This window comes from Myotis myotis, unplaced genomic scaffold (assembly GCF_014108235.1).
Source record: "Myotis myotis isolate mMyoMyo1 unplaced genomic scaffold, mMyoMyo1.p scaffold_m19_p_18, whole genome shotgun sequence".
NCBI lineage: Eukaryota > Metazoa > Chordata > Mammalia > Chiroptera > Vespertilionidae > Myotis > Myotis myotis.
Window position 1 is genome coordinate 33,122,885 of NW_023416322.1, and position 16,965 is coordinate 33,139,849.

Genomic DNA, 16,965 nt, shown 5'->3' on the forward strand with positions numbered 1-16,965 from the left:
GGAGGGTCAAGTTTGGAGCCTAGGAGCCCTTGGGAGCTGCCAGCATCGGTGCAGCTCAGCTGTCCTTTCTGCTGTGGAGCGCTTCACTGTCTGACAGCACTGCTTCTGGCTGCGCCATGTATTTTTGGAAGTCAGGGAATTTGTTATTTGTTTTGTTTCGGTTTTATAGAGTTCACAGTGCTCTACTGTGGTGATGACGACAGCACCTTGTTATTCCAGGATCAGGGGGTGGCGTGGGTGTGCATCTCTGGTGGGGGAGGGCAGCAGGGATATTGTCGGAACCCCTCCTTCATCCACACGATGCTGCTGCCTGAGATGGGGTTGTTTATCGACCTGATGGAACAGCTCTGCTCTTAGCTCTCTGGGCGTCCAGACAGTTATTTCAAGAAAAGGCTGCGCAGAGGATGGGTATCTGAGTGTTAGGGGAGAAAATGGAATGATAGTAATATGATAGCATTTAAAAGATGCTGCAACTTCAGGAATGATGTTGAAATTTCAGAATCAGAGTTTCAGAAGAAAGATGTGTTTATTGTGCAACTCAAAAGAAAAAAAGGTCTTTGTAGAATTGCAGTCTGCTTTATGAGCAGGCCTCCTCACCAGCTGACATCTGAATGTGGGTCAGAAACCCTGGGTGGGGATGAAAGGGTTGAGGAGTGGAAGACCAAGTTCGTTGACTTTGGTTGACACCCTCCTTGTTGGAATGGTCTCCAAAAGTTAGGCATTTTCTTCAGGGCCGCTTCAGGAGTATGTTTTTCCTGTAGCAAATCCGAGTGGATCTATATTTCCTTTTGTTTTATCTCAGGATTGTAACAAAACCTTAATTGGTAAAACATAACCCATGAGTTTTTTATTTTTAAAAAAATATATTTTATTGATTTTGTTTTTACAGAGAGGAAGGGAGAGGAATCGAGAGTTAGAAACATCGATGAGAGAGAAACATCGATCAGCTGCCTCCTGCACACCTCCTACCGGGGATGTGCCCGCAACCAAGGTACATGCCCTTGACCAGAATCGAACCTGGGTCCTTTCAGTCTGAAGGCTGACGCTCTATCCACTGAGGCAAACCAGTCAGGGCAACCCATGAGTTTTTTATATTGAGGGCCATTTAAAGGATATTTCATCTAGCCTTTATGTTAGGGCCCCCTAATCTAAGCAGAACATTTGAAATGATCAGTTCTAAACCACTTGCTTTTAACTGAAACTTTGTCATAAAAAAAAAAAAAATTGGTTGAGCTCCTTTTGTGACAGGACATTTACTCTCATAATGTAAGTGCTCAATAAATATTTGGTGAATGGCCCTGGCTGGTTTGACTTAGTCAATAGAGCATTGTCCTGTGGACTAAAGGGTCCCAGGTTCAATTCCGGTCAAGGGCATGTACCTTGGTTGTAGGCTCCTCGCTGGCCGAGGACCTGGTTGGAGCTCGTGCAGGAGGCAACCAATTGACGTTATTTCTCTCCCATCGATATTTCTCTCTGTCTTTCCCTCTCTCTTCCACTCTCTCTAAAAATCAATGGGAAAATATCCTCGGATAAGGATTTAAAAAAAAAATTGGTGAATGGATGTGTGGATGGAGTGTGACAATAAGTTTTCTATATCCAACTCTACTAGAGAATTTATCCTTTTATCTAGCTATTTTACAAACAACAGGAATGTACAAAGACTAATAAAACACTGTCATTGTACCCAGTATCTAAATTATACCAAATATTATTTTCACTGTATTTGCCTCGGATTAAAAAAACAAAAGTTAGCATTTCAGATATAGTTACAAGCTTCTTAATAGCCCATCCAGATCTGTCTCCTGACTCCTTTCCTATAGTTAATTACTAGTAAGTAATTTGCCAATAGTTAATTACTAGTAAGTAATTTTCCCAAAGTTACACAATTAGAAAATAGCAGAACTGGGATTTGAACCTACATCTCCTTGGTTCAAAAGCTTTTGTTCTTTCCACAATGCCCAGCTACTTCACCTAGATAAATATTCATAACAGTGATAATATTTGTTGCCTATTTGTAAATAAGGCAAAAAGTATGGTGTCAAAAGTTACTTAAAATAGTATTCTCCTGTTTCTCTGTTTACCATATTATTTAAGGCTATTTTTACTTTCATGCAATATAAAGATATGAATTATAACAGATATCAAACTAATATAGTTTAAATTGCAGAAGTGCTATTATATTTGAAAAGAATGTGTCAATTAACACATTGTGGACCAGTAGTTTTATTGCTAGCTTTACCCAGTGGCCAGATAAGTTTCTATTGAACGAGTACAAAAAAGTTTTACCTAAATGTTATAGGCACGTTTTAAAATTAAATACCCATTGCATTTTGAAGTTATTTATTACATGTTCTTACAAGCTAATATCTTTTTAAAAAATTATTGTGATTGGCCACAAACCTTAGAACAGGAAACACGAGAATTCTCGTGATCCATCCGCAATGTATTAAGATGATTAATCATTTTTAGCAGAGTGGAAGTTTATTTTTAGGAGAGAGAATGGTAAAAGATTAGTATGTTTTCAAGCATTTCCATTTAGAAGAGCTATGTGGGGGGTCTGAATATGATCAGGCCAATGTGAAGCTGAGTTTTTTTTAAAAGACTGACTTGACAGTTGTTTGTGTTAATGGGGCATGACATGCGACAGCTGGGTTGTAATCCTCCTACTATTGTTGGCATTGATCGAGTCCTTATTAAAGGCTTATTTCCAGTTTGAACTAATACATTAAGAAGCAGTAGAAATTAAGGAATGAGCAGGGGAGAGCCATTAATGTTTGGAAAAAAATATTTTTAGGGAAGAGTAAAGGTTTTCAATGCACTGTGTGAGAAAGAAAGAACAAAGACAGAAGCACTGAAAAAAGAGCTAGGGCCTGGCCAACCTGGCTCAGTGTTCATTTCCTAAGTAATTCAGAGCTTAACGAAAACACATGAGCCTGGGGGAGAGGCCTTGGTTCAGTAGGTCTGGTGTGCATCTCGGGGATGTGCATTTTTGTTTGCTATAAACAACAGACATAAGCAATAAACAAAACAGTTTTCCGAGTAAGCAGGTTCTGGCCCTCCCCACCCCCTAGGCCTTTCTCCTCACCCTTTGTCTAAATTGAGAGCCAGGATGTGCCTAGAGCAGTGGTTCTCAACCTTCCTAATGCTGCAACCCTTTAATACAGTCCTCATGTTGTGGTGACCCCCAACCATAAAATTATTTTCGTTGCTACTTCATAGCTGTAATTTTGCTACTGTTATGAATCGTAATGTAAATATCTGATATGCAGGATGTATTTTCATTGTTACAAGTTGAATATAATGAAAGCATAGTGATTAATCACAAAAACAATATGTAATTATATATGTGTTTTCGATGGTCTTAGGCGACCCCTGTGAAAGGGTTGCTCGATCCCCAAAGGGGTCGCGATCCACAAGTTGAGAACCGCTGGCCTAGAGGCTCCTCACCCTGACTTTCAAGATCTCCTGAAAATGGTTCTTCACCCCCATCTTCTCTGTTCCTCATTACAGGACAGTATGTGTCATTGTCTCCGTCCAGTTGGCTCTCTGCACCTTTGCTTAAGCGCCACCTGCCTTGATTGCCTTACATTCTCCCCCAAGCCTAGCCACACGCGACTCATCCTTAACGGAGAGCTGAGATGCCAGTTCTCTGTGGAACCTTCTGACAGCTCTCTTTCCTGATTTCTAAGGTTTTTACAATTTGTACAGTTCAGATTGTCCTTGAATTATAATTTGTCATATATTATACCCCATTTGTTCAGAACTCATACAAAGTTCAGATTCTGCATTGTATATCAAAATTAGTCTTTTAAAAAATATATATATATGTATATATATATATTATTGATTTTTTTTACAGAGAGGAAAGGAGAGGAATAGAGAGTTAGAAACATCGATGAGAGAGAAATATCAATCAGCTGCCTCCTGCACACCCCCTACTGGGGATGTGCCTGCAACCAAGTACATGCCCTTGACCAGAATTGAACCTGGAACCCTTCAGTCCACAGGCCGACGCTCTATCCACTGAGCCAAACCGGTTAGGGCCAAAATTAGTCTTTTAAGATAACTTTTTTATAAAGAAGAAGGATGCCTTTATATATGCTCTTCATCCTAAAATATCTAATTTTGTACACAGATTGAGTTCTCGTAGGATTAAATCCAGTCAGTAAGTTAATACATTGCGGACAGATCACAAGAATTCTCGTGTTTTCTGTTCTAATGCTTGTGACCAATCACGAGAATTCTTTAAAAAGATATTAGCTTGTAAGAACATGTAATAAATGACTTCAAAATGCAATGGGTATTTAATTTTAAAGCGTGCCTTTAATATTTATGTAAAAGGTTCTTTGTACTCGTTCAATAGGAACTTATCTGGCCACTGGGTAAAGCTAGCGATAAAACTTCAGGTTCGCAATGTGTTAACTATTCATCCCTTCTTTTATCCAGCAAATACTTACTGAGCACCACTCTTGCCTGGTGAACAAAACAGGCAAAAATTCTGGAGTTTATATGCTAGTGGGGGAAGACAATCAAGAAACAAAATACATAAGTAAATATGACATTTTAGATGATGATAGTGCTATGGAAGAAAAAAAACAATGGCGATATGAGTGCTGAGGTGAGGCACAGAGTGAGTTACAGTTTTAATTATACAGAGAATGCAAACCATATGGAGGATCAACAAGCCAAAGGCTCTGAGGAGGGAGTGTGTTGACTGCTTTTGAGAAATAGCAAAGAGAAACAATGTGCCTGGTGCAGAATGTGTAGGGGGAGAGGAGGAGGAAAAAAGTAAAAGAGCAAGGAGAGACTCCAGATTAAGTAGGGCTTTGGGCCTTATGGGCTAATGGAATGATTCTGTGTTTCGCTCTAAATTAGATGGGAAGCCAGTAGGGGTTTCCAGCAGAGGAGTGACCTGGCGTATTTTAGAAGGGTCACTCTGACTTGTGCTAAGAATAGATTATAGGGAGTAAGGGCAGGAGCAGGGAGACCAGTTAAGGGGACTATTCAGATAATTTAGGGGAGAGATCATAAGTATCTTGGCCAGAGTGGTAGGTAGAGGTGCCAGTGGTGGTGGTGATATAGTTGGATTCTGTAAATATAGATGGATATAAATACATGGAAAGTAAGAATAATAAGATTTACAGGCAAATGAGATGGTGTATGAGAAAGAAGAGACAAAATAATTCAAAGGTTCTGGCCCAAACAACTGCAAGTATTGAGTTCTTACTCAATATTGGGGTCCAGTGAGGAAGGAACATATGCACCGGGAAGGATCAGGAGTTTCTGATATCTCAGGTATGAGATGTCTGCATTCAGGTGGAAATTTCTGCTAGGAAGTGAGGTATAGACTGGGGTTCCGGAGAAAGCTCGAGACGGGCATGTAATTTAAGTGAACAAAACATCATTCTTCTACAGTTATTCTATATTATTGGAAAGTTGTGAGAACAATATAAGCAAACTAGCCCATATTTAACAAACATAATTAACAAAATTCAATTACATTTTGAACACTCATCTACTCATCAGTTCAACAGATATTTAGGGACTGCTTCCTAAATACTGTGCAATGAGAATACAAAGGCACAAACTATATCCTCAAAACACCCTGGTCTGGTTGAAGTGACTGTTAATGAAATGGAATTTTTGGACTGGAACCTGGATTTTTTGTCTGCCGGGATCAAAGAATGAATCCACGGACAGAAAGTGGTATAGCAAAGGTGGTGATTTATTGAAGAACAAGTACAGACTCCCACGTGGGAAGGGGGAAAGGGTCCCACTGAGTTCCTGTTCCCTATGGCTTATAAAGGCTGCAGATCCTGGTGCCTTGATATCCCCTCTGATTGGTCACTATTCTCTTAGACTGGTTACTATAATAACACCTGGGCTCAAAGCTCAAACCTCACATGGAACATGTGAAGTTCTCCCCCGCACCTTCCTTATTATTTTCCTATTCCCTCTGGACTTTCTTCTCCTTCTGGATGAAGGGTTTCCTTCTCTTTATTTTGTAAATATAGACCTTTTGCTGTTCCCAGCTCCCTCAGTCTGTGGAAATATACCTGTTGCAGCTTTTCAGCTTCCCTATTCTATGGAAATATACCTTCTGCGTCCTGCAACCCTGTGCTTCCTCCATGGTCCCCTTAACTTCCAAAATTTCTGAAATTTCCTAAGCCTGTCCTATTTTACCCCTAAAATTCCTGTTTCATTAGCAGGTTGTACAGTGGGGTGAATGTTACTGGAGAGGCTGGCTCGGTTTAGTGGGAGTGAAGTAAATGTGGAAAGACATGTAAATGCCTGGGAAGCTTACAGACTAGATGGAGAAACAGAAACACACAAGTCAAGTAGCTCTAAAGGGTGTAAACAATCCTTCAAGACAACAGAAAAACAATATCACGAAGCAGCATGTGAGCACTTGCCAAAGGCAAATATTTGCTTTAGGAACTCAAAAGATGATGAAATCTTTCCAGGCTGGGGAAGCAGGGAACACTTGGTTTGGATGGGATGTGAATTAGGGCCTGAAAAAAGTGGTAGTGCCCGGCCAACGTGGCTCAGTGGTTGAGCATTGACCGATGAACCAGGAGGTCACAGTTCGGTTCCCAGTCAGAGCATATGCCCAGGTTGTGGACTGGATCCCCAGTGTGGGATTCTCTCTCATCATTGATGTTTCTATCTCTCTCCCTCTCCCTTCATCTCTGAGATATATATATATATATTTATATAAAATCAGAGACAGGGTGTCTTGAGGAAAGGTGATGGTGGGGTTTTCCTTTCATTCTATGAGGGATGAGACTCCTGATAAGGGTTTTAAGTAAGAGAATGACAGGATAATATCTGAGTTTTGAAAACATCGCTTTAGCTGTAATACAGAGCAGATGACCAAAGTGAATTCTGGCAGGCATGATAAGAGACTGCTACAGATGTTTTTGCTGTGAGGTTGGTTGTACGGATGGGACATTCACTTGAGCTTTCTAGCAAAGAGTACAATGTGTAGGGCTAGGTCTTAGGTAAGAACTTGGTTGGAGATTTGGGGGTTGTTTAGGAGGCAGAAGTGTTAGCCCTAAAAGTGGATAAAATCTCAAAGGGAGAAAGTATGAAGAGAAAAAAAAAAGCAGAAGGCTAAGGACTAAGCATCATTTAAGCACTCACTTTAAGGAGCAGCAAAAACCAGAAAAGGGGGCAGATGGAAGAACAAGGGACCACAGGGCATAAGAGGAAATAGGCATTATTAATGTGCAGAAAGAAATATCTAAATTAGATAAGAATACCCTGCATTCTTATGCAATGTTACTTTTCACAAAGCTTCCATTAAATTATCTCACTTCATAAAAGATTCCAAGTAGACATAGCAAACATTATCAAAGACTAATCAAATCTGGTATCCTGGTTCCCCACGTGCCAAATGGAGGTGATAAGAACTAGGTTATTCCTTTTGGAGCGTAGACCGAGAAGGTGCCTTAAAAACCACCTAGTTTCCAACCACTTCATTTTATAAATGAGGACAGGTAGGCCTCTGGAGAAGCGCACTTCTGAGGTCATACAACCATTTAGTAACAGAGCTGGGACCAGAAACGGATCTTCTTGAGTTTTAATTTAGACGTTTCTCTTCCGGAACTTTATTCATTTATCATAAGAGCATGGATATAACAAAAATAACTACATGGATTGTAAATGTCTCCATTTTTGAAAAAAATGAATATTTTCTCTTAAGTTGCCAGCAGTCTATGGTAAATCAAATATGTTGACTACTTATAATCCAAATTGCGTCGAGAGAATGCTCAGTTCTAATCCTGCCCTCCTGAGGCCTCTTTATCCACCCAAACTTTTTCCGTCTTTCAAAGCGAAGGGCAAGTGCAACTCTGAAGTTTTCTGCCATCATCCCAATAAGAATTAACCACTTTGTCTTCTGGGTTCTCATAGACTCAGCGTTTTCCAAACTTCAGGTGGAAACGTCGGTGTGTAAATGCATCAGTTCAGTGGGTCACTCCCAGAAAGAGAAATAGAACAGATAACATCAGTGTGCATTGCACGCAGTGGTGGTAACATTACTTTGTGAAGCTTTCACTTCATGCACGTATGTGTGCTGGATTGCAGTATAAAATGTAAAAGGTGTGACAAGCTTGGAGGATTATAGTGAAAAACACGCCCCTATGTCCATATAACTCTTTGAGGTTTGGGACTGTCCTCACCTTTCTATCCCTCATGCCCAACATACTACTTGGTGGGGACTCAGGAGATGAAGAGTTATTATTAGAAGAATGAAGAACAGGTAGGTTGGGGGGAAGTGAGTACTTGAATGAAGTATAACTTTCTTTAGTCTTCTTTACTTTGGATGTTAATATTAATTGTTTTCAACCCAGTATTTACCGCAACCAAGAACCTGTGTTTGGTATGTGTGTCCCCCAGTGACCTTCAATGTCCTCTGTGATGTGGTATAAATAACACTTCCTGCTAATGTTGCAGCTGTCATTCAAGGATCTTAAATTGCTCTAGGAGCAGGATCTGGTGTTGAGTGCCTGGCTCCACTTGGCAGGTGCTCGAGTTAGAACCAGGGACCAGCTGAAATCTCTGGGCTCCAGGCTGACGCCTCCCTCCCCTCCCACCCGCTCCTCCCACCCTCTCTTTCCCTCATCCCTTGTGGGGAGGAGCCATTGGCCCTGCCGTTTTGTGAGCTTGTGTAACAGTAAACAGAGTGTGCAAACATTCCAGTGAATGAGAAGGTTGCTCTTTCATTTGGGCTGACTCTGATGTATAATGTGGGGAGGGGGAGGGGTCATGGAAATACAGACTATTGATTTAAGCAACTCGGGGATGGAAAAGTCAGGGGAGAAAACTGTGAAGGAACTGATTAGAGGTTTAGGATCATCCAAGGAAATTAGAGACCCCTCTGGCTAGTAGCTCTTTAAGATCTGCACTTGACCCAAAGGGGCTATTTGACTAGCTATGTGCGATATCCATTTTGTGTCCACTTGTTCATTTCTTCCTTCTGGCCACACTCCATCCGGGGTGTGTGTGTGGGGGGGGGGGGGGGGACGCGGGGGCACATATGCAAATCAGCCACCAGGAGTTTAAATACCACTCCTTCCCCCTCCCCCCCAACGCCCTTCATTTCCTTCTCTTTTTTGTAGCCCTACCATCACCTTGAATTACTCCCATTCCCCATTTCCTGGAAGCTCCTCGGGGTCACCCCCCTCCTCTTTCCCCAGGAGCTGTTAACTGCCCACAGTTGGGCCTGGGAGGCTCTGGGAGGGTGGCAGCTTGGCGTCCTGGCTGGGAGTCAGGTTACACCACTTGTGTGTGTGTGTCTGAGTTCACGCAGCATGTTCCTCTGTCAGGGATTCCGCAAATATCTGCCGGAGGTAAAAAAGGAAAGTGCTCTGCGCTCCAGCACCCAGAGCAGTGAGCCCCGCGTCCCGAGTCCCCGCGAGCGCCAGGCACCAGGGCCATGTCGCCGCCGTAGCCTCCACCGCGTCCCGGCCGCTCGCTTCATGCCTCGGTGCAGCCGCACCACGTTCCTGGGGTGAAGGGGTGCCTGGGCATGCTCCTCCCCATGGGCAGCCCACCATGTCTAATGGATATCGCACTCTGTCCCAGCACCTCAATGACCTGAAGAAGGAGAACTTCAGCCTCAAGCTGCGCATCTACTTCCTGGAGGAGCGCATGCAGCAGAAGTATGAGGCCAGCCGGGAGGACATCTACAAGCGGGTGAGTGAGGGCAGGGGCGCACCGATATTCCAGGCCCTTCCTGGCTCGCGCTGTGCGCACTAGCGAGGGAGGTGGGCTCCAGGCCTGGCCAAGCCCAGTTCCCCCCCTGAGAGAGGGAGCTGGATTGAACCAGAGGTTCTCAAACCGCGACAGTGTGTGTGTGGAACCGTGCAGAGCAATCGCCTTGGGAGCTGGTTAAAAGGTAGCTCACCCGGGATTCTGACTTAGTCACCGGTGGGGGCACTGGGAAATTTGCATTTTAAAACAAGCCCCAAAGGTGACTCTGGGCTGCGTGTAGCTCTGGTTGGCCCCTTGGAGGCAGAGAATGATGCTGTGGAGAATAGGGCAGCCGTGGAGGGCACTTCTTTTCCTTGAGAAATTCATGTTCAGTTTTTAAAAATATATATATTTTTATTGATTTCATAGAGAAAGGAACAGGGAGAGAGAGAGAACCATCAATGATGAGAGAGAATCATGGATCGGCTGCCTCCTGCTCGCCCCACACTGGGGAGACCAGAATCGAACCCTGACCTCCTAGTTCATAGGTGGACGCTCAGCCACTGGGGCACACCGGCTGGGCTCAAGTTCAGTTTTGAAGATCGTTACGTAGAATAGTTTTAAATACAGAATCTTGGGCGTTTTCAGTCTTAGGAATAGGTAAGCTGAGCATGAAGAAAAGGTAGCAGCAGGCCTGTGGAGGGGGAGGGGAAAGGGTGGCTTCCCTGAACCAGAGGGCTGTCTTGATTGACAGCTGAGTGACTAGGGTGGAGATTGGCTGAGTTGAGGGTGAGATGAGACAGCACCTTGCTAGAGGACATCAGGCTGTGGGGGTGCAAGGATTAAGCGTCCTGACTGGTTTCGACAACACTGGTTTCCACAGCCCTCTTAGTGTCTGTGCAGGCGCTGAAGGGGCCTGAGTGACCTGGAGCTGGTCTCAGGGGGACTTTATCAGAGACCCTAAATCTCCAGCTGTTTACGCAGGAGACTGTGCAAATAACACCCCTGTGCGCCCCTGGGACGCATCACAGGCTGCCCGATAGGGTCTTGGTCAGAGGGGTTCCTGGTGTCTCTGACACCCAAATGACTATTTGGTAAATCAACTAATGGGGACCGCCACATTGGGGGGATTTAGCCCCATTTTCTGTTTTTCCTGGATTTCCATGTTTTACTCTGAATTTTCCTGAAACTGGTCTAGATTCGCCTTTCATCTTTTATATGGCTAGTGATGTGCCTCAAGGAGCCACCAGGGTCGAGGAGGATATTGCCAAGTGAGGGTTGTTGGCTCAAAGATATATAGAGAAAGGGGGGAGGGTAAATGGCAGTATTTGCCTCAGGGTAGAAATAGTGAGTGAATTTGTTCACTGGAGCATTTTTCTATTAATTGTCCCCAAAGCAAGACAGAAGGAAGAATAGTTTCATAGATCATTTGAGGGAAAGATGTGGTTTTTCTTTAGCTTGAGTCAACGGATTGCTTGCATCGTTTGGTCTCACCCTCTGCTCTGGTCTGGTAGTCTCCAGTGAACACTTCGGGGTGGGCTGTGCAGAAGCCCAGCTGTCCGGGAGAAGCGTGATTAAGATTAAAGGAGCTGCTGAGGGGCGGGGGGTGGGGAGGGAGTGGTCACAGCACATTGTCACATGCAGAGGTGACAACCATTTTGTTCAACCAAAGTTGCCACTAGCCCCATTTAGGAAACAGGCATGGCTCTGTGTCCTCCTAATGTCAAGTACGGCGAAGTCAGGCAGCTACTGGACAGCACGATTGGAGGGATCTCAAACTACTGGGTCCCCTTCTCTCCCTTCTCACCAAATCTTCGTTCATTCCACCAGTCACCTACTCATCCCATTTGTCTGTGACTTGGGAAACACTAAAAGCTTACGTTCAAATGCTCTTATGTAATGCTAACAATACATAAAGCCATTGTTAATCATTAGAAAAGAGGCTCCAAGATTTGTCGTGCAGACTTTTCAGCTCTGAGTTAACTCACCTTTCACCTGGGAGATTTATTTTCTGCAACAAGTGAGACAAGGGAGGGTCAAGACGCCCTTCTGGTACCAGCTGCTTGTCAGGGAACTTTAGTTCAAAGTAATCAATATGTCATTCTGGGATATTTTGGGGTGGCCTGTCTTGGGCCCCAGCAGTGTCTTAAGTTCATCCTTGTTGGTCACATCATGATTCCACGAGATTAGGTGGATTAAATAACAGCCATGTTGGCAAAGAGACATCAAGGGTGACATGCATTACATCATCACACGGTAAGTCAGGTCATTCGGATGGGAATTCAGAGCCCTGTTCGGTGACCCAACTTAGCTTGGTTTTTCTTTAGTGTTGGAAGGACACTTCTTTAAATAGAGTAAAAATATTAAATCACACCCAACTGAGTCAGAATCTGCAATAATTTGGGTGCTGCATGCATGGTTCTCTTAAATAAAACCAATGTTTGCGAAACATGTAATGTAAGTCTGTTGTGGATAGTAATTACTTTACACATTTCCACTACTTCAGATTCTGTTGAGATATTTGTATTAGGAGTGGCTTTTTACCCTGATGGCAGCAGGGGAGGGAAATACGGGAAACTTTAGTAGCAAAGGACTGGAGAGAGGGTCCTGTCTTTCCAAGTGTCAAGTCATTCTTTAAGTAGTTGCTATGGGAGAGACAAAAATAGATATAATTCATAAGGATTTTAATTAATTGTAAGAAGTTGTAAGAGAGTTATATAAAAACCTGGAGGTGTCAACTTCAAGGCAAGTAAATAAAGGAGTTAAAGGTTTCTCTCTTTCAAGCTGTTCAGAAAATTCAGAAATAATCTTAAGACTCATGTTAACTGTGGACTAATAAAATAGTATTAAATTATACCTAAAAATGTGTTTCTGTGAGACTGGTTACTTTTCGGCTGTTTTAACTATCCTTTAGCTTCAATTTTTGTAAATAATTTAAAAACACAGAAAAAAAATGGGCATATATCTACCCGATTAGGTACCACTGCCCCCTCTTGGTAGCAAATGGTAATTGTAGGTTCAGTTTTTTGGGAAGATAGTTTTGAATGCGTCTTCCCAAGAAGAAACCATTGCAGCACTGCTAGCCCCTGATTCTGGAGCGAAGTAAAGCGAGAAAGTGCTGTGACCGGCCCACAGCTGAGTATGGCCCACTCCTTCAGAGAGCGGCCTGTTGGCATCTCTGGACTGCAGCTGCTCTGGCAAATAATTTCTGGGTGGCAACTTGTTGATTTCCTCGTTGTTGTTGATTATCTAATACTGCATCTTCTCACGATAGCTGAGTGTGCCACCACTAGAAATATGTGCTGCCCTGCAATTAGTGAAATCCGCTGCTGTGTGGAAAACACCCAACCCACTGTGTTTCGCCTTATGATAGCTACTTGTTAAGCTTCTGTGAGTGTATTATTATGGTGCTTTAAAAAAGATTTAAGAATGGAATTTAAAATCTGACAGATCCAATAACAAAAATATCAGGGGAAGCTGAAGGTTGTCATCTGGGCCAGGTAGAGTCAGTGTTTAAATCTGGCATAATTGATGTTAGAAGGTTAAAGTGGATTTTGCCTTCAGATGGGAGTTGGAAGAGTTGTGTTCTATTGTTCTTTGGCCCTTAAACTGCCTGATTTCTATCGTTTCTCATCTTTGAAATCAAATGATATTTTTCCGGAGCAAATTTGAAGTTTATGCATAGCATATTTATGCAGCTAGGTTTTTAAAATTGTGACAGACTAAGTACTGGTTTTACTTGCCTACCAGATCTTCATCATTTCTACTATTCAGCTGTCACAGGGCATAGTAGTTAAGAGTTATGAACCAGTCCGGCTGGTGTGACTCAGTGGTTGAGTATCAACCTATGAACCAGGAGGTCTCCATTGGATTCCTGGTCAGGGCACATGCCTGGGTTGAGGGCTCAATCCCCAGGGTAGGGCGTGCACGAAGCAGCCAATCAATGATTCTCTCTCATTGATGTTTCTATCTCTCTTTAAACCTCTCCCTTCTTCTCTGAAATCAATAAAAAATATGTTTTTAAAAGAGAGTGAATAAATAAGAAAGGCTGGGTTTGCTAAATTTCTTTTTTTAACAGAATATTTTATTTAGCAATGGTACAAAGTCCTTTGCCTTTATACAAATTATTATGACTGTGATTAATTATAATTCAAAATGTTTTATCATCTTGGTTTAATACTTTCTGATATAATTTGGTCTGGTTCTAAATTCAGCTTTTAAAAAAGTTTTGAAGACCTATCTCTTTTTGGTTGATCCTGCCTGCTTCCTTAGTTTCAGGGGAGAGGTGAGCTTAGGAATGTGCTGCAGCGAACTTACAGATTTTCATGAGTGTGGAGGAAAACAGAGGGTCCGTGTGGGATCGAGAGGCTGCCACAGTCTATCCTCATTCCCTCCCTCCTCACCTACACCTACCTGGAGCTGTGTTGCCTGAGGATAGCGTCCAAAAGGCCAACTGAGCTCTCAGCCCCGATGATGAACTTCTGGAGCCTGATTTACTCTGATTCACGTTCAGTTATCCCCTTAACTACGACGTCCACCTAATTTATACTTCTGCATGAACTTATTACAAAGCCCCTTCTTAGTATTAGTTGTGTCCATCCAGGCTTACACACTGATAGACATAGCATGATAGAGTTGAAAGGAGGCATTCTAAATTCCTGTCTCTTGCCGAAACCGGTTTGGCTCAGTGGATAGAGCGTCGGCCTGCGGACTGAAGGGTCCCGGGTTCGATTCCGGTCAGGGGCATGTACCTGGGTTGCGGGCACATCCCCAGTGGGGGGTGTGCGGGAGGCGGCTGATTGATGTTTCTCTCTAGTTGATGTTTCTGGCTCTCTATCTCTCTTCCTTCCTCTCTGTGAAAAATCAATAAAGTATTTAAAAAAAAAAAATAAATAAATAAATAAATAAATAAATTCTGTCTCAAACGTTTCCCTTATTTGCGTTATCCCCTTGACCGTTTGTTCACTCACATTTGCACAAATTGCCACATTCATACATTCATTCAGACATCTGTTGATTATCTGCTATATGCCAGCTACTGTGCTTGATGTTGGTAGAGAAAGATATTAACAAATAAATGATATAATAAGGGCTTCCACATAGAGATATGAACAGATTGGTCTAGAGTACAAAAGAGAACAATAAAGTCCACCAGGAAAGGTCTTGCCAAGTGTGTGAAGTTTGAATTGAATCTTGAAAGGTGATTAACACAGCAAGGAATGGGAGAAGCATTGCAGGCAGAAGAAACAGCACATACAACCACACGGAACACTGAAAAAGCACTGTGTGTCAGCACACTCCAGGTCTTCAGTATGGCTAGCGCACGTGGTAAGGATTGTGGTGGTGGGAAGGTGAGACTGGAAGGTAAGCAGGGTACAGATCATGGAGAGCTTTGGGACTTATCCATTCATTCATTAATAAACATTAATTGGATACCTTCTATACTCTAAGTACTGTGCTAGAAGTTGGGGGTTCAAAATTGTAAAACACAAGTGAGGGAGTGTAGTAAAAAGCAAAAATCGAGATGTGTACAAAGTTGGTCAATGGATGGTGCAGTGGAAAGAAAGGACTTTTGCCAGGAACAAAAGCCTAGAGACAAGAAAGCGCGTGATTCATGTGGAGAATAAAAGTGGTTTTAAGTTGATAAGTTTAAGTGGTAGGCATATAGAATAGGCTTTGAAGTATGCAGGACACAATCCTTTGTGCCATTTTAAAGAGTGTAGACTTTATCCTGAGGATGGTAAGGAGCCATTGATGGGCTTTAAACAGCGGGGAACCCCCAGATCCTTCTGGTGGGTGGGGAAGAGGGGCTCCAGGAAGGGAGTGCAGGAAAGCAGGAGGACAGACAGGCCAAACAAACTGTGGAGACAGTAAAAAGATCAGTAGCTGGCAGGGGGTTGGGGGAGGGAGGGATGAATAGGCAGAGCAGAGAAAACTTTTAGGGCAGCAAAACTATTCTGTAGGATACTGTAATGATAGATATATGTCATACATTTGTCCAGACCTATAGAATGTACAACACCAAGGGTGAGCTCTAATGTACAACACTATGGACTTTGAGTGATGATCATGTGTCATTATAGGTTCATCAATTGCCACTCAAGCCACTGTGGTGGGGAATGTTGATGTGGGGGAGGTTGTGGGGGAGGACGGGGTATGTGGGAACTCTCTGTACATTCTGCCCAGTTTTCTGTGAACCTAAAACTACTCTAGAAAATAGTCTATTTTTAAATGCTAAAAAATTAAAGAAATTTTAAAGAGACAAAATGGGGGCCCATGGCAATAGGAATAGAGGGGAGGGAACTGATCTGGGAAATATTTAGGAGGTAAAACATCTGTAGGACTTGATGGCTGATGGGATGGGCAGACTGAAGGGAAAGAATCGAGAAGACTGTCAGACCCAGCCAGGGTGCTTCCGTGATTGAACATTGGCCTATGAACCAGGAGGTCATGGTTTGATTCCTGGTCAGGGCACATGCCCCTATTGTGGGCTCGATCCCCAGTAGGGGGTGTTCAGGAGGCAACCAATAGATGATTCTCTTCCAATGATGTTTCTCTCTCTCTAGCTCTCTCCCTTCCTCTCTCTAAAATTAATTATTTTAAAGACTGTCAGGTTCCTGGCTAAGACAGGTCACTTTTTCTGGGCCTCTGCTTGTTTATGTGTAGAATGAGTGGGCAGGACCCGGATCCGTGCCAACATCCCTCCCAGCTCGAAGTTCTGTGATTCTGAACAGCCTCTTCTGGATACTCTCACCCTAGCCTAGTAGTTGCCTCCCTTCTCCCAGTCTCTCAGCTCATGATGCCTCTCAGTGCAGGAGTTGCCTGCAGAGCTGAGATGGCTTTAAAACTGCCAGCCAGTGTCAGGAAAATTGGGTGCTGTTATCAGGTAGCTGGGGTTATAATTAGCTCAGTTGCTAGGGGAAAACTGAGATTCTGTAGGCATGGACTGCCAGAAACAGCTTTCCCCTGCTGGTTGAACTGACTCCTTTGCAGGAACAAAGTGGATAGGGATGGAGTGTTTTCATGTGTTTTTAGAGGATTCAGTTTTTGCCTAGGACAGTGGTCGGTAAACTCATTAGTCAACAGAGCCAAATATCAGCAGTACAACGATTGAAATTTCTTTTGAGAGCCAAATTTTTTAAACTTAAACTATATAGGTAGGGACATTGTTATTAACTTAATTAGGGTACTCCTAAGGCTTAGGAAGAGCCACACTCAAGGGGCCAAAGAGCCGCATGTGGCTCAAGAGCCGCAGTTTGCTGACCGCAG

The 16,965-nt window shown here is 43.2% G+C and overlaps 1 protein-coding gene across 9 annotated transcripts in view; it reads left to right on the plus strand.

Annotated features, from left to right (window-relative positions):
• The window catches only part of LOC118673634 (myomegalin-like), a 141,694-nt gene that overhangs the window by 24,172 nt on the left and 100,557 nt on the right, over positions 1–16,965 (plus strand). For 6 of the 9 annotated variants that reach the window (XM_036344707.1, XM_036344706.1, XM_036344692.1 and 3 more), the window contains exon 4: positions 9,589–9,699. In XM_036344707.1, coding sequence (XP_036200600.1) covers positions 9,589–9,699 — 111 coding nt within the window. The other 3 variants (XM_036344700.1, XM_036344698.1, XM_036344702.1) reach the window with 3 other exon arrangements.